Source organism: Macrotis lagotis, chromosome X (assembly GCF_037893015.1).
Source record: "Macrotis lagotis isolate mMagLag1 chromosome X, bilby.v1.9.chrom.fasta, whole genome shotgun sequence".
Taxonomy (NCBI): domain Eukaryota; kingdom Metazoa; phylum Chordata; class Mammalia; order Peramelemorphia; family Peramelidae; genus Macrotis; species Macrotis lagotis.
The window spans coordinates 627,300,395-627,322,497 of NC_133666.1; the positions used below are offsets into that span (position 1 = coordinate 627,300,395).

Genomic DNA, 22,103 nt, shown 5'->3' on the forward strand with positions numbered 1-22,103 from the left:
TCACTTGATGCCTCACTCTTGGAGGGAGGAGAAGGATTTAATTTTATTATCTGAACCCAAAGTGGGTAGGGTTGGAGCACTGGCCCTCAAGGCAAGGAGCCTAGGCTGGGCTCTGGTTGGATCCGGGGTTCCTCGGGGCTGTGAGAGTAACAGCATTCATCTCCCAAGAGGCAAGTTCCCTGGGAGAAGACAAGAATGGTGTTAGCTCAGGGGCAGTACCTCCTCCCCCCAACACTGAAGGGCAGAAAAAGAGACTAGAAGGGAGGTGAGAGGAAGATGAGCTGGAGCAAGGGAGGCACCACCTGTTTGAACTTCTTGCAAGGGAAGGCCTTGAGTTTCTCAGTTGCCTGGTCCTTACTGGGCTGCTTCCGTTTGCTCTGTAGCTGTTGCTGTTTCTCCACCAGCTCTAAGGGGGTCTTCCCCCTGGGGAGCAGGAACTGGCTTGAGCCCCTTCCAAGGCAGAACCCATTCTACTCTAAGCCCTGACCCCCATCCTTTTGCTGGACTCTCCCCCCACCCAGGTCCCAAATGTCTTCTTACCCTGACCGAGCTCGGGCCTTTGGCCCCCAGTTGGCCTCAGGATTAGCTTGAAATCTCTGGAGCCCCTGTTGTCGGGAGCTGGGGTTCGCATCATTCCGGATGGAGAAATTTGCCTGGAGCCTAGAGGACAGGGTATGGTGTGGTGGTGGCATCAGGGGGATGGGTATGTGCACATGGATCTGCCTGAGGGTCTCTGCATTTGTGGACACAAGAGATCCTTGGGAACTTGTTCAGTTTTGCCTGTCTACCACAGAGATGCAGGATGTTTGCTGACCCAGAGGCCTCTCTGGTCTGCCTCATGGCACCCTCATACCTGGGTTCAACTTTGAGGATGTGGAAGGCTGGGCTGGTCTCTGAGAGTCGCTCTCGTTTTACAGGGTTCTCTTTCTCCTGGAGGCCAGGGGTCAGGGGAGAGAAGGAGATTAGGCAGTTCCTCTGGCTTTCGCAGTCTTAAGCTTTTATTCCCCTCTACTCACCCAGCAACGCATGATGTCCCAGAGCACTGAAGGGGGAACGTCTGTCTTCACAGCATTTTTACAGGCATGAGACAGACTCACTCGGAAGCCAGCATGGAGGAGGGCAGAGCTGGGAGCCAGAGAGACAAGGCTACATGAAGCTCCTGTTCCCAGCCCTGGAGGTCACCAAACAAGGGACTATGTGGCCACCAGTGTTCTCAACCATCTATACAGGTCTGTGGTCTCTTCTGTATGTCTCTGACGTGGACAGCTATGTCTAGACTTGCCTCTATCTCTCTTTGACCACTCCAGTCTCTGTTGCATATGTACTTCCACAGGCTCCCCTTGCATTTGTGGATATCCCCCTCCCCCCATATGTCTCTATGATCCCATGTCTATGGATGTCCCCAGGTGTGCTGGATAGTGCCCCTCACCGAAGCTGTAAGAGACTGGGTGTGTTGCAGTGAATGGTACTGCTCAGCTGGTCCAGGGTGTAGTACAGGGGGACATCTGGCAACTCCTGGAAGGGGAGAGGACATGCAGTAGATGAGAATGGGGGGAGATATGCTCTCAGACCTCCCCCAAGCAGCCTGACCATAGTTCTGGACCCCCACCTCAGTGACCATGCTAAGGACACCCCGGATCCTTGCTGCTGTCCGGAAATGCCTAGGGTTCCTGCTGATGGCAGCCAGGACCTGACCCACGAAGTCCAAGTCATGGATTGGCTCAGCCCACAGAGGGCCACCCAGCTGTGGACATACAACAGGATGGGAATGAGCAGAAGAACTGATCTCTCATCATGCCCTTACCCTCGGCTTAGCCCAACAGGTGACCTACCTGATGTCTCTGCCCACAGTGCTCACACTCAGACCCCACTGGGGGGCCTGTGGCTGCTGAGAATTTCATGCTGTGGGGATATGAACAGATAGGGTGAACATGCCTGCATGTCCTTTTCTGCCCCCTGCCCCACTAGACTCTGAGACAAGACTCCTTCCATTTTCAAATCCATGTAATTCACCCTTCCTCTTAAACTCCAAAAGGCCCAGCAAGAACACTGGATAACTTTATTATCTTGATCCAAAGCCGGTAGAGTTGGGACAGAGGACTCAAGGCAACCTTACTTACTGGCCTAGGTCAGTTCCCTCTGGTCCTCCCTATTACCCTTGCCTAGGCTGATCTCTTCCTGCTTCTGTTGTTCCTGCCCTGCACCTGAATGCTTCATGACCCCTAGGCTCAATTTCCCCATTCTGGATTCTGGCCTTCACATGCCCTCCCAGTTCTAATTAATTGATCCCTGATAATGGTCATGGTTTTATTCTTCACATCTCCTATCTGGTCCTGCCTCATATTCCATAAAAGGGTCCAGCTTTACCGTCCACCATTGTTCACTGCCTTGCCCAGTCTTTGCAGGTGGAAGGAACCGCAGCCAACACACTGGAACACAAATCCCTGCTTACTAGGGACAAAGAGGTGGGGGAGAGGGGAGGTTTCAGTCAGACTACCCTGTGTATTCTAGTCCCATATCTTCCTAACCCACAAACCCCCCCTCTTCCAGGAAGCCCACCCTGCTCCTCCTTCACAGAAAGCTGTTCCCAGGACGCAAATAGAGGGGCCTGACCTGGCTGAAGCTTTGACTTTGGCCTGGCCTGTGTACACACGAACAAATACTCGGATGTAGAAGTCGGCACTGATGCTGAGCAAGGGGACAATGTATCGTTGATAGCAGTTGGCCCGAAGGTCGAGGCTATGCAGCACAATTCTTAGTGCCTAGTGGAGATATCAAAGAGATCATGGGATTCTCAGTGAATCATAGATCAATTGACTCTAACCCTTCTCTATAGATGAGGAAGGACAAGATTCCCAAGGTCTACAGAATTCCTACTAAGCCTGGGAGAGAAAAAGTATCTAAGGAATAGAGGAAGAATCTGAATCCACTATTCCTGCTGTACCCTAGGGTTCTTCCCTCTGCATGGCAGGGACTCTATAGGGCTACCCCATTTCACCTCCTCAGCCCTGATACTTCTCAGTTTTCTTCTGTTTTGTCTCCCCCCATCAGAGTTCCTTGAGGACAGGGATTGTCTAAAGCTTTTTTCTCCCTAACACACAGCAGGTGCTTAATAAATGTTTACTGACTGACTCATTCCCAGGCCCAGGTAGAAGGTCAAGCTGCTCCAGAGTCCTCACCATTTCATGACAGGCTTTGCTCTTGATGGACATAGCTCCGTATTTGCTGTAACATGTTTCACTGCTGTTCCCTGCCATCACAGCCATGTCAGTGCAGGTCACACACAGGAGGCCTTGGTGGTTTTGGAGAGAACCAGAGAGAAGAGTCACAGATAGGGGACTTTAAAACTGATAAAACCCTTACAGATCCTTTAATCCAATCCCATCCTCTCTAGATGGGGAATGGGTGTGTGTGTGTGTGTGTGGGGGGGGGGGGTCAGAAAGGGCTTTTTCTCCCTCTCTGCTGTACTGTTACCTCCTTCAGACACAGCCTGTACTGCAGCATCTAGGAATATGGCTGGGCTTCCATAAGGATCTAGGTCAATGACATCAAATCGTTGAGATCCTCTTTGGTGCTCATACATCAACTGGCTGGGGGGGAAGAGGCACATGATAGTCACCGAGGGCAAGCCTAGGTCCCAACTCTCTCCCCACCAAACTCTTTGGCACTCATACCGAGCATCAGCTAGATTAGGCTGTACCAGGTGACTAACGTTGTTTAGCTGGATATTGCATCGTATGAGGTCCACAGCCCGGGCAGAGGCATCATTTGCTATCACAGTTCGGAGGCCTGGGACCTCCTTGGCAAACCGGATGGAGCGAAGGCCTGATGCTGCCAAGCCCTCCAGCACACTCAACCCCTCCTGGGGGGAGACAACTTTAGTCAATGGGCAATCTCCCCATAATCTAACTAGACCCTGACCTCCCAGCCTTCTTTTACCCTTAAACTCCACAAGGGTTCCCTGTTCCCAGAAAGCTGAAGGACAGACCCTTGCCTCCCTTTCCCCTCCCAATCACCATAAAGACCCCTGTCAGCCCCACCTCACAGACGTTCCCCACAGTTGCTGTCCGGGGCTGGTCCCTGGAAGAGGGCTCCATGCTTCCCTCTTCTGATTCAGCCAAGTTCACAATCACCTTCTGAAGCTTCTCCTCACCTGGTACTTCAACTATAGCCACCCACCCCCAAACCATAGTGGTGTAAGGGATGATCTGTCCCGACCTCCCTGTTGGCCCAAAGAAAGCCCCCATACCCCTTCCCTTGGGGAAACTCCCCCATTCCTCCCCTCCAAGGGAAGTCCCCACCCCTTTCCCCTTAGCCCTGTCTTCCAGGTATCTGGGATCAGAGAGACGAAAAACTTTCCCAGGAAGTCTTCCCTGATTGTCAAAGGATAAGCAGACTCCTGATAGGGAAGCCAGGCCTATTCTAAAGTTGACCCAAAAGGAAAACTCTCAGAGATATGAGAAAGCCCAAGAGTGTGACTTATCTCAGGTCAATCATGGGGGGGGGGGGGTGAGCCTCACTCTGAATTCCTTTGGACAAAAGCTGTATCCGAGCAAACTCCGTAATGACAGCACACCTGAAGGACAGGGGGAGGGAGAGGAGTGAGCCAAGGCACCCTGATATCAGCCTGGGGTCTGCTTCTGGTATCACAAGCCCATCGGGGTCACCTTTGATGATCCCTGACCCCGGGGCCTGGGTCTGCTGGGATTTCCACTCACGTCAGGTCTCTGTTGAACTCCTGAACTGGGTTGTAAAACACTTCATTACTGTTGGGAAAGACAATCCTGGCAGCCCCCTCGGAGATCACGGTTTCCCCCAGTCCTGCCCCGGCTTGGGCACCGTTTTCCATGTCGGCTGCATCGGGCCCTTCGCGGGGAGGAACCCTGGTGGCCTCCATGCCAGAGGTTTGGCAGAAGCTCCGGAACCGGCTCTGGGTTCTTCGGCCGGCCAGCGGGAGCCAGAGAGCTGCCCGAGCGGACATCTACCGAGGGCTCTGGGTTGCCGGAGGAGGGAAGAAACGGCGGGAGTGCTGGGGGCTTGGCCGGCCTCCCGGCCCGGCTCCCCCCGGCTCCTTGGGCGGCTGCGCAGAGCCGGGGCCGCTCTGGGCCGCAGTTTGCCCATTTGCAACAAAGGGCAATTGCAACCGGTTAAGCCGAAATCGGGCCCCGGATTCCCTCTCCCTTCTGCTCTGGCGTTTCCCGGGGCGGAAGCGGGACCCCCCCCCCACCCCGCCCGGGGCGGCCATCTCGGGGCTTGAAACCCGGGGCAGCTCCCCGGCGGCGCTTACCAGACCGGGGCGGGCCGGGCCTCGGCTCCTAGTCCGCGCCATTCCGCTTCCACCTTTCCCGTAGCTACAGCAAACCGGGGATCCTGAACCGAGACACGTTTCACAAGTTACTTCTTGGGCGTCGCCATGTTGCCCGTGGAGAGCCAGCGGTCAGGTGACATCTTCAGCCAATTCGAAACCAGCCTACGGATCCAAGGAAGGGACAAATTTGTGCGGCCGGGAGAGCAGCGGTTAGGAAACGAGAGATCCGGTGTGTGGCTCAGCCTCTCCCCCTCCCCTGGTCAGTGACTAGTAGAACTGAAAGGGAGTCTAAGGACCATTTTTGTCCAATACCCTTCTTTCAAAGGCGTAGAAATTGAGGGTTAATGGTGAAAGAGGGAGATTTGAAGGGAAGTTTCTTGATTATGTCTGCCCAAACAACCCTGTTGGCACCTGCTTTGCTGCTTCGAAGCACCTTGCACTAATTCTATAGACAAATCGATGCCCATCGACAAGAATCATTTGTCTAATAACTGCTGGTTCCTGGGGACACAAAGATGGAAAAAAAAATATTCTCTGACCTCAAGGAGCTAATGGTTCAAATCCAAACAACAGGAGCCTCCAAGAGGTTAAAATCCCTCACTGAGAGCCCCAGGAGAGAAAATAGGCAGCATTTATAGAAGTGCTTGTGAGGGTTTGCAAAAAGCTTTGTATTGCGTCTGGTTGGAGCCTTACTTTTAGTCCTGAGGGTGGGGGCGGGGTATCCAATACATTTGGCAACTGTATCTCCGGTGGAGGGGCCCGAGTTCCCGGCATTTCCCCTCGATCTCCCCAAGTGTGCGTGTGGGGGGGGGCGGGGGAGGTGAGAACTCCGCAAGGGTGCCCTCTCCCAGCTGGGCCCCCTCGGCGGGTCTCCGAGGACCCGATTTTCCTCGGGAAAAGCCGGGCTGGGAAAGATTCCAGCGCGTCCTCTCCTTTTACCTCGGCCTGTAAAATGCTCCTCCATTTTACAGATGTTGAAACTGAAACCCGGACCAGGTAAGCTTCTCACGGTGCCGGAATCCCAGAGTTAAACCAAACCCTTTCCCCCCAAAGGGAAGGAGCCCCCGGGGCTTGGGGGTCGGCCGGCCAGGGGGTCAGCACAGGGAGGAGGAGTGGAGAGCTAACTCCCGCCAGTTCCCGACGCCGGTCCCTCCCCCTCTGGCTTTCTCTTCCCCTCCCCCCGGGAGGAGGAGGAGGAGGAGGGGAGGAGGGCGGCGCCTCGGCGCTCCGCTGATCGGGTCTGGCCCGGGCCCGGGCTGGGCGGGGGGAGGGGGCGGGCCGCGGAGGGCACGTCCTGCCCCCCGGCGGGTGGGCGTCGCGGCCGCCGCCGTTTTGAGGGAGTTTTTTTCCCTCGGCCGTTGCCGCCGCGGCCATCCGGCGCTCGGGGCTCGACTGAGGCGGCCTGGGCCCACAATGAATGGCCGCCGCGGCTGCCGCTGCTGCTTGTGCTGCTGAGGAGGAGGAGACGGAGGAGGAGGAGGAGACCCGGACCCGGACCGAGCCCGAGGCGGCGGCGGCGGCGGCGGGGGCCGAGGCGAGGGCGCGAGGCGGGCGCGGGCCCCTGGCCCCGGAGCCGGGGAGCTGAGCCGCCGGCGCAGGGCCCGGCCCGGCCCGGCCCAGCACAGCGCAGCCTCGTCCAGCCCGGCCCGAGCCGGCGCGGCGGCCCCGGCCCCGGCCCCGGCCCCGGACAGGTGAGCCCGCCCGCCAGCCCCGGGGCCCGGCCCCGCCCCGGCCCCGGGTTCCGCCGCCCCCGCTCGCCTCCCCCAGCCCTGCCCCGCCCGGGCCGGCCCCGGCCCCCTCGGCTCTCCCAGAAAACCCACTTTCCCAACTGGGCCCTGGCTCCTCTCCCGGCCCCCGGGGCCAGGCTTTCCCACCCCCGGGACCCTCCAGCCGCTGCAACTTTCGGTAACTCCCTCCTTTGGCCTCTCCCCTCCTCCCGAAATCCTGTTTCTTCCCTGGAATTTGGGGCCGGGGCTGGTCCTGGAAACCCCCTCTTCTAGCCCCGGGTCCTTTCGCCCCCTCCCACCCTATTCCCTGCCCTGCCTCCCGGCAAACCTGAGTTGTTGGGTGGAGGTCCCTGGCAGCCTGTGTCCCCCGGTACCCTCGACCCTCCCCGTCCTCTGCAGCCCCCCCCCCCCAGCCTTGCGGGGCCTTGGGAATCCTGGACAGCCCCCCCAGCTGAGCAGATCCCATCCCTTCTCCCCCTGCACTCTAACGTACTCTCCTCCTCCCCCCTAGCAAACAAGGTTCTAGGGAGGGGCCTGGAAAAGCAAACTTCCCAGTCTTCCTTGGGGAGAGGGTGGGTGGGGGGTGGGTAACCCCGGTGATCCTCTCTGCCTTCCCCACTCGGAGTTGCTGGGCAGCTGTGTTTGTCCAGGGGAGGGGAGGGGGCAGTCTAGGCCATGTGCTTTCGGAGAGGACTGTGAGGCCTTGTGGGGACTGGTGCCTTCCCGAAGTGTTTGAGGCCTTTGGGGGTGCTTCTAGGCCTGGAGTTGGGCGCCCTGACAGAAGCTAAAAGTGCTCGGGGCGCAGACTTTCTCCCTGCTCCCCCTCCCCTCCCTGTCCCAGGTGTAGTCCCTTCTCTCTGCCTTTCCCGCTTATCAGGGCTGGTTTCTCTCCCTCCTTGGCTCAGGGCTGCTTATGGCTCTGATCCTGGCTCTGCTAGCTCTCAGCTGTGTTTCCTTGCCTCGCTGGGTGCCGGCTGGTCGGGTGGGTGTAATGTGGGTAGCTTTAGAAACAGCCTGGAACACCTAACGAAGGCATTTTGTTTTCTGAGGGGGTGGCCTCGGGGTAGTTGCCCCTCCCCTTCCCTCATCCCCCACCCAATAGAAAAGGTTCCTGGGAGGGCCTGGCTGGCCTCCTGCTAGGAAGTGATAGTTTGTCCCTCCGGTCTGCCTGGGGATTGGAGGGCTGGAGTGCCGCGGCTTGGGCATCTTTTGCCCGTGCCAGGGTCCTCAGTTCCATTCAGCAGACATTCAGCATGTTCCGTGGGCTTTGCAGGTCCTTCCCCAGCTCAGATTTCTTCAAATTTTCTGTTCTTTGCTTCTTGGGGCTTGAAAAAGGTTGTGTGGTAGATTTGCCTGCCCTTCCAGCCTTAGTTTCAGACCTTTCCAGGCAAGATGAAGGATAAAGAATTGGGCAATCTCAATGTATTGGTGCTTAGTTATGACTTAGTGGAAGCTTAATTCACACCTAGTAGAGTGAGTCTGTATCATAGGGAAGCTGTGCCTAGGGTCACCCTCAGGAACTAACCAAGGGTTTGGTCTCCAGACTCTCTTCATAGTACCCCTGCTGAAGAAGTCTGATAACTGGGTTGGAGGTAGCCTTCCTCTACCTTTTGACCATACAGGGATGCTTTTTCATCTGAAAAGTTTGTCATTAGGACACTGAATATCAGCTGTGACTAATTTTGGACCTCTGTTTGGAGAATTACCTTGGGGAGCAGTGTTTAGATTGATTCTTTTTGGTCCAGAGAGCAATGCAAGGAGAAATGGGTGGTATTTTAGAAGGGCAAATTCAAGTTTAATGTAAGGGGGGAAAGAATTAAAGGATACAGAAGTTTTTCCAAAGTGGAATGGGCTGCCTTAGGAACTACTGAGTGTTCCTCATCATTGGAGAGCTATCTTAAAAGTATCTGCTTTGGTGGCAGAGGGGAGAAGAGTGGGGAGTGTTATAGAGTAGTTCCTGTTTGGGTTGGTCTAGCTGATCTCATAACTCCCTTTTAACAGAGATGATAAGATACTGTGACCTCATTCCCTCTCTATATTTTTCCTCTTCCTTAGCCTCCTTAAGTTGAAGTTGGACTGCTTTGTATCATAGTTTGAAGATAGAGAAATCACCACTGACATTCTCTGCAAGACCAGGTCTTGTCTAGATCTTGTTTGCTCCGTGAGAAATGGGGATGACCACTGAAGAGCTCACAATCTAGGACCAGCTAATTCAGAAGAACCATACAGGGCCTTCCCTGAGTAATAGATGAGTGAGTGTTAATCAAGTAGGTGAATCTCCAGAACCGGCAGATGTGCTGAAGGGTGCCAGAGGAGTGGGGATAGGGTCAGGTGATTGTATTTGTCTGTCCCTTGGCAGCTTCAGAAGCTTATCTTTCCAAAGGCTTAGGTTAGGGGTTAATTTTAGTTCCTGAAGAGGAGCAGGGGTCTACTTAGACCTTTTAGCTAAGAGGTAAAAGTGTCGACCTCCTTCCTTCATACTCTGGGAATTATTCTGGGAAGAGAGGAGATCAAAAGAAAAAGAAGACCTTTCTGCCCCAATCCCTGTTCTTTTTTTTTGTTTGTTTTGTTTTTGTTTTTCTTCCTCTGGATGTGGGATAGCATTGTCCCTAACCAGGTCTTCTAGGATTGTCCCAGCTCCCTGAACAGCTGAGAGGAGTTGCATCCATTAAGGTTGAACAACTCACAATGTTGTTAATATATACAATGTTCTCTTGGTTCTGCTCCCTTTGCTCAGTATAATTTCCTGTAATTCTTTCTATTCTTCCCTAGAGTCCGACCATTCTTAGTTTCTGTTAGAACAGTAGTATTCCATATCATTCACATACCATAATTTGTTTGGCCATTTCCCAATTGAAGGGCATCCCCTCAATTTCCAATTCTTTGCCACTACAAAAAGGGCACAGTCCCTGTTCTGATGGTCAAGATTCACCTAGCCCCCTGCCCCAGAGAAAAGTAGAATTCCAGGTAGTTCTGGCTTCAGTATAGTCTTTGGCCTGGTGATGAATGTCCTGAAAGTTGGAAGGATTGGGATTCTGAAGTTAATGTTAGAAAGCAGTACCGTGAGGATATGTGGGAATCAGATTTTGTGTGTGCCCCCCCCCCCCCCAGGGGATCTGGGGTTTGGGCTTTTGTGCCTACAGCCGTACTGCCCCAGGTTAAAAGACAACTATTGAATCTCCTTGAGTTCGGATATTTCACTGAGAACTTTACTCTTCCACCAGGATATTTTTAGTTGTTTCCTAGTTTATTCTTTGCTGGATGATCTTACCAGGCTGTTATCTGGAAAGGTGCTTTGGGAGCCCCAAGGCCTGAACAGGATGCCAGGTTGGGCCAGTTCTTCCAGGTTTAATGAAAGGTTAGAAACAACACCCCCTCCCCCCCCAAAAAAAGATCTTACTGTTGAAAACCTATGCCCACTAATCCCCCATACAGTAGCCATGCAACCTGCCTTTGGAGACTTTAGATTTCTCCCTTCAAGGAATTCTGTATATCAAGTGGTAGACTACAAGCAAATTGTACATATAAGTTATAGCCTGGATAAGTCTGAGATAATCATCAAAAGGAAGGTGTTAACTTTTAAGAGGGGTTGGGCTACCTGAAGGGTAGTTTGGCTAAATTCTAGAGGCTCAGTCTGTTTGGCTGGAGAGAGGTGATCATTTGACTATAGCCACTCTTGAATGTAGTTAACTGAATCATTGGGGAGTTGCCTTCCGAACTGGTGGAGGGAGTGTCCATACTGAGCAATTGATAGCTCCTTGAATCCTTCCACGCTTTTGTCCGAAATCTGGGGCTCTGACCAAAGGAATGTAAATTTTGATTGCTGAAATCTCTCCATTTGCCTTGTGGGTTTACCTTTTCTTTTAGATGGTGCCCCGGCCAAGCCCTACTTGGCCTTTGTAAGAGCCTTGATTGGTTTGGAGTGAATGTAAATAGCAATTGTTTCTGTTTTGACCAGAAACCCTGAGGGTCTTCTCCCTGATTTTTTTTTTTTTTCCTTTTTAATCTTGATTTGGTAAAAGAGGCCATTCTTTGAATGATTGAGGCAGGGCAGGTGTGTTTATTTCCATTTTATTCCATTTTACAGATAAGGAAAAAGAGTGGGAAGAAATTTCAGAAAATCAAAGTAAAAATCTAGGATTTGGAGTAGGGAAGGCTATCTCTAGAGGAGTTGGGATAGGAGGATGATAGAGGCTGTTGACAGACATTCAATAGTGTTCAGTTTCATGTGGCCACCAACTGTCTATAGGCTTTGCTTCTGTCAAACAGAGACTTCTTACAGACTCTAGCTGTACCCATTTCATTCAGAACCTCTTGAGTCCTCCTGTTCATGTCTAGTCATTGGACTCCAGAGGAGAAAGTGAAGCTCGTGACTCTACACACTGAGCCCCCCCCCCAAATCCAGTTAACTCACATGTCATGACATCACTTCTCTTGACGTCAGGGTCTTCTTCCAAAATTAAGAACAAACAGCCGGCATTCTGGCCTCAGCCTCACCTTGTCTTATTTCTGGCCTAGGGAGTTAAGGCTTAGATGAACTTAGATGAACCCCATTCTAATAGTTTAGTTTCAAAAATACTCCTATGAGGGAGTAGCTAGGGCCTGGGGCCATTCTGGAATCTCTGGGGCTCAGAGAGGCCCAAGCTTTCCTTTGGGTGCTTAGGTTAGGGTAGCATTGCTCTATTAATTGAACTCTTAAGGTAGCAATGGAGGCAGAGCTCTTAAGAGTGGGAGACAGACTGTGTGTGGAGGGAGGTGGAGAGGGGAGCTTGTCGGTGGTAGTGGTAATAACAATGATTAAGTCAATCAGCAAACATTTTAAATGCGTAATGTTTCTATGACATTGTCCTGGGTTTCCTCAAACACTGAAAGTCAAAAACACAGGTAGCTAGATTATATACATTATTGCATGGGTGTCTTAGAGAGTTGTAAAGCAAAATGAGATTGGAGGGGACTCAGATGCTGGGCAGAGCAGGGAAGAATTCATGAAGGAAATGGTATTTAAGCATTTTAATGAGAGTCTGGTATGCAAAGAAAAGGGGGAAGGATGACATTTCAGGTATAAGAGTCACTATAAGCAAAGGCACAGGGTATGTTTTGGGAGTGGGGCAGAAAAGTGTACATGTTTGACTGGAGTGTAACTTGTACTGGGAATAGTTGGAGAAATTGAAAAGATTGTTAAACTTTGAATCTGAGGACAGTTAAAGAAGTTTGGTTATAATCCTCCCTTAGATGTGTATAGTGTGTTATTGCTACAGAGTGCTTAGCAGCTCAGAATGATTGAGTCAGGGCAGGTATGTTTATTTCCATTTTATAGATAAGGAAAATGAGTGGGAAGAAATTTCAGAAAATAAAAGTAAAAATCTAGGATTTGGAAGAGGGAAGGCTCTCTCTAGAGGAGTTGAGATAGTTCAAACCACTCTTCCTTCCAGAATTCATCCTATCAGAAAAGGAAGGAGGAAAAGTCCTTCCAGGCTGGTGCTGATGATGGGATGACAATAAGGAAAGTACTTTGTGGAGGTTTGTTAGGAGGAAGACCTTAGGAGGAGTGGGTTTGAGGTCTGGCTGTGGAGGACTTTGAATTGCAGACTGAAGTTTAAACTTGATTCAGCATGGGATCAAGGATCTGAAAGGGGCTAAACAATGGAGATTTGCATACTGGGCCTCTGATCCTAGTCTTGTTCTCTTTCCTTTCCACCAAATACTTTACCCTTCTAAGCTACTTATTGAGGAAGAAGTGTTTTGGGGAGGTGACTTTGGAGCTCTTTTGAGCAGCAGGTTGTTAGGATCCCAAGGAGACGTTAGATTCAATTGATACCCGTTGTAATACTGAAAGGAGTTTCCATGTTCATTTGTCTCAGCTCTGCTACCCTTTTTTAGATGGTGCCTGGGCCAAGCCCTACTTGGCCTTTGTAAGAGCCTTGATTGGTTTGGAGTGAATGCAAATAGCAATTGTTTCTGTTTTGCTCAAAAACCCTGAGGGTCTTCCCTCTGATTTTTTTTTTTTCTTTTTAATCTTGACTTGGTAAAAGAGGCCATTCTTTGAGTGATTGAGGCCAGGCAGGCAGGTATGTATGATATGATCAGAGCTATCTATGTGTTAGGTAGATTAGCAGTTTGTGAAGGATAGATTGAGACCCTAGTTAGAAACACTTGTTTAGAAGACAGAGGCTATGGGATCATGGATATGTATGATAGAATTGGGAGCAAAGTGGCCAGAACAGATGTAAGAGACAGTGAAGGAAAAATTAATAGGATTTAGAGGCTAGATATGGGGGTAGGTAGGAGGGGAAAGAATGCTAGGGCCGTGAATGGTAGGAATGAAGTTGGGAAAGGAAATAAGTTTGGAAAGGAAGCTCAGAGATGGTTAGTACCACAGAATCTTAAATCTTTGTCACTCCTACAAGAGAACACAATTCAGGACCTGCTATACAAGACCTTGTTTCAGTCTGCTTCCAGAGACTTTGTAAAGGGAGAAGGTCTTGGTAACAGCTTGCCTATCTTGGATAGACAGATACTGTACAAGACTGAAGTTCAGGCAAGGGAGGGAGGAGCAAGGTGACTGAAGTTTCCATCCACCCTGGGAAATGATACCATCAACAGACCCAGGAAGTTGGGAGAGGTGACTTAGGATTCTTTTGCTTTTTGATATCCTTCTTTGATCCTATAACCATTTCATAGCTTTAGGAGGTAGAAGGGACCATAGAGGTCATCTACAGAGCCTATCAATCTCATTTTATAGATGAGTACATTGAGACCCAGAGAGGCTTTGCTCAAGCCCCACTGTCATAAAGGAGAACTGCATTTGAATTACTATGGTTAAAAATCACTGGACATCAAAGTTGAGAAGTACTTGGAGCTGGTTTTGAAGGGGAGGGGATCAGGAGTTGTTCGGTGGGGAAGGGGGAGTTGAAGATAGAAAAGGAAATAAAGGAAAGATTAGGGAGAAATGTGTCAGAAGTCAGAATGAACACACTGGATGGGTGAAAACTAGTTTGATTGATGCATGTTGAAAGAGAAGGGGGAAAGAACATTGATTAGATTTGGGATCCTGGGAAAAGAGGAGAAACCATTCTGATTTCTGAGTTTTGTTTTGGGGCAAATAGGGGGACGATGGAAGCTGTTGACAGACATTCAGAGGTGTTCAGTTTCATATGGCTACCAATTGTCTACAGGATCAGGTTAAAATTACTTAGCCTGCTGTTCAAAGTCATCCATAATTGGCTTATCCTGCAGACAGTGGGGAGCCACTGAATGTTTCTTGGGTGAAGTGACATGATCAGAGCTATCTATGCCTTAGGTAGATTAGCCAGGCAGTTTGTGAAGGATGGATTGATATTCTAGTTAGAAACACTTGTTCAGAAGACAGATCATGGGATCATGGATCTGTATGGTAGAATTGGGAGCAAAGTGACCAGAACAGAGTAAGAGGCAGTGAAGGAAAAATTAATAGGATTTAGAGGCTAGATATGGGGGTGGGTAAGAGGGAAAAGAATGCTAGGGCCGTGAATGGTAGGAATGGAGTTGGGAAAGGAAATTAGTTTGGAAAGGAAGATGAGTGGTTTGAGTTTATTGTTTTCTGAGGTAATGGTGAGACAGTTAATGAGAGAATCACCAGCACCTTGGAAGTCATATTGTCTACCACAGGACAGTGGTCCATTCCCCAGCATTCCCAACACATGAATGCCAAATTTTCCCTTAAGACCTCTCTGTAGAGACAGCTAGGTGGCTCAGTGGATAGAGCACCAGCCCTGGAGTCAGCAGTACGTACCCCCAGTTCAAATCTGGCCTTCAGACACTTAATTATCTAGCTGTGTAGCCTTGGGCAAGCCACTTAACCCCATTGCCTTGCAAAAAAAAAAAGACCTCTGTGAAGTGGAGAATTTCACCCTATTCTACTTACAAACTTACTTGATAGAATGCTTTTTCTTCCATCAAATTTGTCATGATTGAATGAAAAAGTTTGTATTAAGTACTTAAGCAATGGGTTTAAAAGTGACCAGCCTAAGGTCACAGCAAGTCTGAGGTCAGATTTGAAATTGTGTCCTCTTGACTCCAGGGCCGGTGCTCTATCCACTGTACCATCTAGCTGCCCCCCCCCCCCCCAATTTATTGCTGTTGAGGGTACCACTCTCCCCGCCGGACCCATACACTCAACAACCTATGGGTCATCCCTGACTCCTCAGTTTTTCTCACCCCAAATCCAGTCTGTTGTCAAGACTTGTCACCTCACTCAACTGGTGGTTGGTGCCTCTCTGATTCTCCCTTCTCTTTGAATCACAGATCTGACCAGGTCACCTTCGTACTTAGTAAACTCCTGTGGGTCCAACAGAAAACTGTTTGACTTTTAACTTCTTTCCTAACCTGGCTTCTCCCACCTTTCCAATCTTAAACTTTACTCCCTCCACATACTTGTATTCACAGACTGGACTTCTTGCAGTTCCTGAATAAGACTGTACCCCTTCACATTGCCCTGGAATTCCCTCCTCTTTTTTGCTTCCTGACTTCCCTGGCTCCTTTAAGTCTTTGCTCAGATCCCACCTTCTTCAGGGAGCCTTTCTTATCCTTGTTTAGTGCTGCCTTCAGAGATTATCTCCACTTTTCTCCTATAGATCTAGAGTAATTAATTAGGTGATCCAGGGTACCTGAGTTCAAATGTGGCTTCAGATACTTAGATGGATGACCCTGGGTAAGTGTCTTAACCCCTGTCTGTAAGTTTTTAGGATAGTGCCTGGCACATAGCTATCATCATCATCATCATTATTATTATTTGAAATCTTTTTTGTAAGTAGTTAATTTTGTTAGCCTCCCCCATTAATTAGACTTAGCTCCTTGAGAGAAGGGGCAGGCTCCCCCCCTTTTTTTTTTTTTAACTTTTCCTTGGATTCCTAGGGCTTTTATACAGTGTCTGGCATGTAGTACGATACTTAATAAATAATATTTCTTCACTGACTTAAATGCTGGGGAAGGGGACACTAGAAGAATAAAATACACTATGGGTGCTAAGAGAGAGAGAGTAGTTTACAGGGGATTAGAGGAGTTGAACAGTTCTTGAACTGGTCCTCAATTTTCTGACCCCAAAGGTAAGAGGTCTTTCTTATAAAATACAAAGAAATTCCAAAAAAATTATGAGAGAGATGACTTTAAAAAAAAACCTAGAAGGGATGACAGAAGCAAACGTCATGCAGTTCTTATTAAATTGCTCATAAGACAAATAATAGAGAATTGGTGTCATGGTTTTAGAAGTCTGTCGTAGTGGTTATAAAGAAGTGCCAGCACAGGCTGAGAAGGAGAAGCAGTCCAAAAACTAGGATGACAGTTCCATTTGAGAAGCCAGAGCAGGGGATGGTTCCCAGTATCCATGACTTCAGAGAGGGTAGATCACCCTGCTGACAGGGATTGGGATAGGAGCTAGATTGTAGGACTTGGAGTTAAGAGGGAAGAAAGGAAGCTCTTAGAAACCTTCATTCGAGGATTCTATAGAATCTTGGTTCAGAGTCAGTTTATTACCTCTCCTGGTACAGATGGAGGAATGGCTCCAGAGAGATGCCCAAGGTCCCATAAGTAATAAGGAGCAGAACTAAGTTTTTGAAACTAGATCCCCTGACTCCAAAATAAATGATTTTTCCAATTTCAAAAGCGATCAGTAATTCATTTGAGAAAGTGGAAAGTGTGGAGGTCTGTGGCTACAGAACTTTGCATACATTAAAAAATTGGCTTGCTGTGTTCAGTTGGATTTATTAAACTTTTTTTTACCAGTAGGTAGCAGAGAGCAGAGATGCTAGTCATTTGAGGATTTTTAGAGACTAGAAATGCCAGAGGGAAGTAGTTAGTGACAGAGTGGAGGAGCTAGAAAGGACAGGCAAGGAAGGAGAATGACTATCTCTGCTTCTGCTGTTTGAATTGAGGAGAGAGTTGTAGGTGAAAAATGCATTCCGAGTCACAGTGGGCTCCATGTACTCACTTTGCTTATGATTAGGATGGTCTTATCTAGTCTCAGAGAATGATGGTTGCAGCAGAGGCTGTTCTCTGGAGCTGAAGTTGGGGAGGAATTCAGGTTGGAGGAATATCCCAGGGGCAACTAAGTGGTGCAGTGGATAGAGCACAGACCCTGGAGTCAGGGGGGACCTGAGTTTGAATCCTACTCCAGACACTTTTAATAACCTGTTGACCTTGGACAAGTCACTTAACCCAGTGCCTTGCCAAAAAAAAGTACATCCCAGAGACACAGAGCCATGCCCCTTGAAACAAAACCTTTAAAAAAAATTTCTCAAATAGCTGACATGACCTAGGCAAAAACCATAGCTCCTAAGAGCCAGGCCCTAGACATTGGGAATGTAGGCCAGGAGCATCAGTCTAGGAGAACTTGCTCTGGGTGACAAAAGAGGATTTAATTGGGGATGGGGGCTTTTGAAGGGAATCCTGGAAGAACTTAGCCATAGCCACCTACTCCTTTCCTCCCTTATTGGGATGTGAGGTCTCAGGTCCATATCATCTTCTTGGGCAGAGGAAACTCAAATAGCATGGGAGCTATTTTGCTGACCTTTAGGGTCCTGATTTGAGCCACCTTTAGGTAGGAATTTAGGGTTAGGGTTCCTGTTAGGAGCTGACCCTGCCCCCTCCCCACTCCTATCTGGAATCCCGCCTTCAGTGGGCTAATGGAGAGAATTAATGCTGAGCTCATTCCTGCAATGATGCTTAGTTGTAGTGAGAGGGTTGAACCATGGACCATAGGTATCTGGCATATAGTAGGATCTTGTTAAATGTTTATTGAGTTGAATGAGAGAGCTTGACATTTCTGAAAGATCTTGGAATCTAGGTGATGACATTGGGTGGGTAATCATGGTAGAATTCCATGGGCTCCTCTCTGCCTTCCCTCACAATTTCTCTTCTGTAAAATGGAGATAATGATTAGACTACCTATCTACAGGATTGTTGAGGAAATGCTTTGGACATGTGAAAATGTTACAGATTTGGAGATACTATTTATTTTTGCTGCTTTCTCATCCACTTTCCCAATCTTTCTCCCTTTCTATCTGCCATTAATACTTCTATATTACTTGTGGAATTCACTGTCTGGAGCCTGAGCTGGGAGTGAATGGGATGGGGTGGGTGGTCCAGGTAGTATGACTTAGTACCCAGGCTGGCTGCTTGGTTTTCTTTGAAGGTTAGCCAGTCTAGGAAAGTAACTCATAGAAAGAGGTAGATTGAGGTGGGGGAGTTTCAGATTGAGTCTTTGAATCTATAAGGTCCCAGCCCCTTCTCCTTAAGCATCAGCAGCCCCTAGACTCTGACTCCCTGGAGAAGGGGGGCAAGGGTGGGGGGGTGTTCAGCAGAAATCACATAGGGATCCAAGTCAGAGATGTTTCTGGTTTCTTCTCTCTAGTCAATTAGATCTCCTTAGCCTATAAAACTGCTTTCTAATTAACCAGGTATGAAGGTTTATGTACGCTTGATTAGGAGAGCAATTTGCAATAATTTCTCCCCCAAGAATTGCTAATTGAATTTTTTAAAAGCCCCTTGGAGGCTGAGACTCCCCTCCTTTGCCCAGCCCATAGCCTCAGGTGTTTCCAGGCTAGTTGGGTGATGAGATTGTCTTCAAAATCAATGTGATCAAATGAGATAATGTAAATGCTTTAACTTTAAGTGCTACATAAATGTCAACTCTTATTATCATTCCTTTTAACTAGCTCAAGTTGCCTCCTCAAGTTTTCCCATTCCCCTTCTCAGTACTATCCGTTGAACCCTCTCCTCTATTTTTAGGGACAACTGGCATTTCCTGGGTAAGGATGGTTATTATCTGACTCTATCCATAGGCTTCTGACTTCTGCTATTCTGCCCACTTTTCCTCCAAGTGGAGCATGCTCCTCACCAAAGTCATGGTGAGGAAACTAGAACCCTGGGGTCTACTACCCACCTTTTTGAATAACAGTGTATTTTCTTTAGCAAGGCCCTTCTGAGACCTTAATTTCTTTTTCTGTAAAATGAAGAGATTTGGCCTAGATGCAAGGCTTTTATTTAGCCTTTATGTCATGGACCCTTCCAACAATCTGAAGAAGTGTGTGAATTCCTTTAGGGTAAGGTTTTTAAATGCACAAAATATGTAGATTATAAAGAAAAACAATTATGTTGGAATAGTTATCAGAATATAAAACCCCAAGTTAAGAACCCTATGGCCTAGATGATGATTTCCCCAAGGTTCCTACTAGCTCTTGCATTCTAGGATTCTCTAAGAGTTGATAGACCAGGCTCCATCTGGCCCACGGTCCCTTTGGGAAATCACTGTAGCTGGGACTCAGAAAGAAGTTCAGCCAGGCCCATGCATATTAGTGGTGTAGACCACAGGCTTAGCTTAAGGGCAATTCATAGCTCTCTATTTCCACATGGTCCAATTTGGGGGGCTTAGAGCCTTATATAGCTATCAGCTATCATATTTCCTCCTATTGTGGAAACTTCTTTGGTGGCAGGATCCTGTTAGCTCTGGAGAGGCGGGTAGGGTTCCCATGACCTCCCCCCAACAATAGGATTGATTGATATCCACATCCTGCAATCCTTTCCTTCTAGTTCAAGCATATCTTTTAATGCCTGGGCCTGGATACTGGGGGCCAGGATCCCCAGGTTCCAGGCCTGTTTTTCTACTTGGTGCCTCATCTTCTCCCTCTTGTCATCCAGGGTGGTTCGCCCCAAACTTTGCTCAGCCTCATTGTGTGAGGACTTTGACATCCTGGGTGGAGGGAAGGGGGGCTTCCCCCATCCCTCCTCAAGCTGCTACCATCATGGCTCAGACCCTGCAGATGGAGATCCCCAACTTTGGCAACAGTATCCTGGAATGCTTGAATGAGCAACGGCTGCAGGGTCTCTACTGTGACGTGTCAGTGGTGGTAAAAGGCCATGCTTTCAAGGCCCACCGTGCTGTTCTGGCTGCCAGCAGCTCCTACTTCCGGGACCTTTTCAACAGCAGCAAGAGTGCAGTAGTGGAGCTGCCTGCCGCCGTGCAGCCCCAGTCATTCCAACAGATCCTTAGTTTCTGCTACACTGGCCGCCTCAGCATGAATGTGGGTGACCAGTTCCTCCTCATGTACACTGCTGGCTTCCTCCAGATCCAGGAGATCATGGAGAAGGGCACAGAATTTTTCCTCAAGGTGAGCTCACCCAGCTGTGATTCACAGGGCCTTCATGTGGAAGAAACGCCCTCATCAGAACCGCAAAGTCCGGTAGCCCAGACCTCCAGCTGGCCAGCTTGCAGCGCCCCACTCCCCCTTGTCTCTCGAGTTAAGACTGAGCAGCAAGAGTCAGACTCAGTTCAATGTACGCCTATAGCCAAGCGGTTATGGGACAGTGGCCAGAAAGAGAGTGGCAGCAATGGCAGCCGCAAAATGGCCAAGTTCTCAAGCCCTGACCTTGGAGGGAACAGGTCCCAGCAACCCCAGACCCTGGCACAACAACCTCAACAGCAGCAGGTGCCCCAGGGCATGGCACCAACCTCAGTGCCAGCAGGGACAGCGGGTATGGGGAGCGGGCCCAGCACATCAGAACGGACCAGTCCTGGGACATCTAGCGCCTACACTAGTGATAGTCCCAGTTCCTACCACAATGAGGAGGATGAGGAGGAAGATGCAGGGGAGGAGGGCTCTGATGAGCAGTACCGCCAGATCTGCAACATGTACACGATGTACAGCATGATGAATGTAGGCCAGACAGGTGAGCGAGGGAGCCCCCAGGGACGGGGGAGGGAGGGGCTTAGCCCCGGGGAGGCCCTACAGCCCCCATCGGCACTCCCCTCCCCACTCTCTCCCCAGCTGAAAAAGTGGAGGCCCTGCCGGAGCAAGTGGCCTCTGAGTCCCGCAACCGAGTTCGGGTGCGGCAAGACCTGGCCTCACTGCCAGCTGAGCTCATCAACCAGATTGGCAATCGATGCCACCCAAAGCTCTACGATGAAGGTGACCCTGCTGAGAAGCTGGAGCTGGTTACAGGTGGGCCTGGGAGTCTTGAGTTGAGCCTACTTTGCTAAGTGTTCAATTATGGGTTGGGGGGTGGGGTAGAAGGCTTGTTCAGCACTGCTGCTCCTGAATTTAAGGTCACAGTTTAGTTGGAGTAAGGATGAGTTCTTGACGAGCCTGTGAAAAACTATACTGGTAGTAAGTGAGTACTTAGCATGCCACCTGGGTGGGGGGCGACTGACAGGGTCAGGAAAGACTAGAGGAAGAGGCATTTGATCTGAGTCCTTTGAGGTAAGATGGTACGAATTGGGAGAGCCTTTCCAGGCTAAAGGAACCAGCTAGACTGGGTAGGAATCTTGGAGGAGGTGCTTGACCAGGCTTGAACAGGAGCAGTTGAGTTATGATGTCTCCTGAAATCTTTTCCCAGTCCTAGTTAGTTATCTGGGCTCTTTGACTCTTACCGTGTAGGTTCTCAATGTGTCTAAGCTCCTGCCTGGGCAGAATTCTATTTGCCTGGGGTGGATAGGGTTAAGGGAGCTAAGTGGGCTCTTGTGGGTTGGCCATTGGTCTAGAGGGATATATATGCCTTTGGGTCATCTGCCTGGCCTTTACTCAGCATGCAAATCTTTCCCCCTCCCCCCTCCCAGGCACCAATGTATACATCACAAGGGCACAGCTCATGAACTGCCACGTCAGTGCGGGCACAAGACACAAAGTCCTCCTTCGTCGTCTCCTTGCCTCCTTTTTTGACAGGTGAGGCCCAGTCTTCTCTTCACTTAAGAACAGCAAGCATGTGTTGAGGTCTTCTCTGCATCCAAGGAGTTCTGGGAGGGCCCAGGACACTTGGCCCCTCTGGAGGGAAGGGCTTAATGCCCTCTCTTGATCTGGGCTGACCAGGCTAAGGGTCCTATGGAGTTCAGCTCTGATCCCAATTCTCCCTCCAGGAACACTCTGGCCAACAGTTGTGGCACAGGCATCCGATCTTCCACCAATGACCCCAGGCGAAAACCCTTGGACAGCCGGGTCCTCCATGCTGTCAAGTGTAAGGACTCTGGGGCATGTTGGGAGGGAGGGAGCCCAGGGCTTGGGAAGTGGAGAGCTGGTCCCCTGGAGGGAAATGGGGCTGGT

At 49.8% G+C, this 22,103-nt stretch overlaps 2 protein-coding genes across 7 annotated transcripts in view; one reads left to right on the forward strand and one right to left on the reverse strand.

The window, feature by feature from the left end:
- On the reverse strand, positions 1-6,489 carry TRMT1 (tRNA methyltransferase 1). Of its 2 annotated transcripts, none has more exons than XM_074203535.1 (18): positions 6,248-6,489; positions 5,288-5,470; positions 4,719-4,993; positions 4,521-4,576; positions 4,041-4,165; positions 3,675-3,862; positions 3,475-3,590; positions 3,180-3,292; positions 2,614-2,762; positions 2,368-2,451; positions 1,833-1,902; positions 1,610-1,744; positions 1,430-1,515; positions 1,017-1,125; positions 854-930; positions 541-660; positions 303-423; positions 1-179 (listed from the first exon to the last, which is right to left on the reverse strand). In XM_074203535.1, the coding sequence occupies exons 3-18, from the start codon at positions 4,979-4,981 to the stop codon at positions 87-89; spliced, it is 1,905 nt and encodes a 634-aa protein (XP_074059636.1). In that variant the 5' UTR covers positions 4,982-4,993; positions 5,288-5,470; positions 6,248-6,489; the 3' UTR covers positions 1-86. The 2 variants fall into 2 exon arrangements, with proteins under 2 accessions (XP_074059636.1, XP_074059637.1); XM_074203536.1 differs by lacking the exon at positions 6,248-6,489 and adding an exon at positions 5,720-5,906.
- Positions 5,337-22,103, forward strand: part of NACC1 (nucleus accumbens associated 1) — a 23,107-nt gene continuing 6,340 nt past the window's right edge. Inside the window, exons 1-6 of one of the 5 annotated variants that reach the window (XM_074203539.1) lie at positions 5,522-5,537; positions 6,280-6,304; positions 19,708-20,736; positions 20,835-21,008; positions 21,623-21,728; positions 21,920-22,017. In XM_074203539.1, coding sequence (XP_074059640.1) covers positions 6,280-6,304; positions 19,708-20,736; positions 20,835-21,008; positions 21,623-21,728; positions 21,920-22,017 — 1,432 coding nt within the window. In that variant the 5' untranslated portion in view covers positions 5,522-5,537. Of the gene's footprint in view, positions 5,568-6,279; positions 6,305-7,126; positions 7,214-7,651; positions 9,288-19,707; positions 20,737-20,834; positions 21,009-21,622; positions 21,729-21,919; positions 22,018-22,103 lie in introns of those variants that run through there. The other 4 variants (XM_074203537.1, XM_074203538.1, XM_074203541.1 and 1 more) reach the window with 4 other exon arrangements.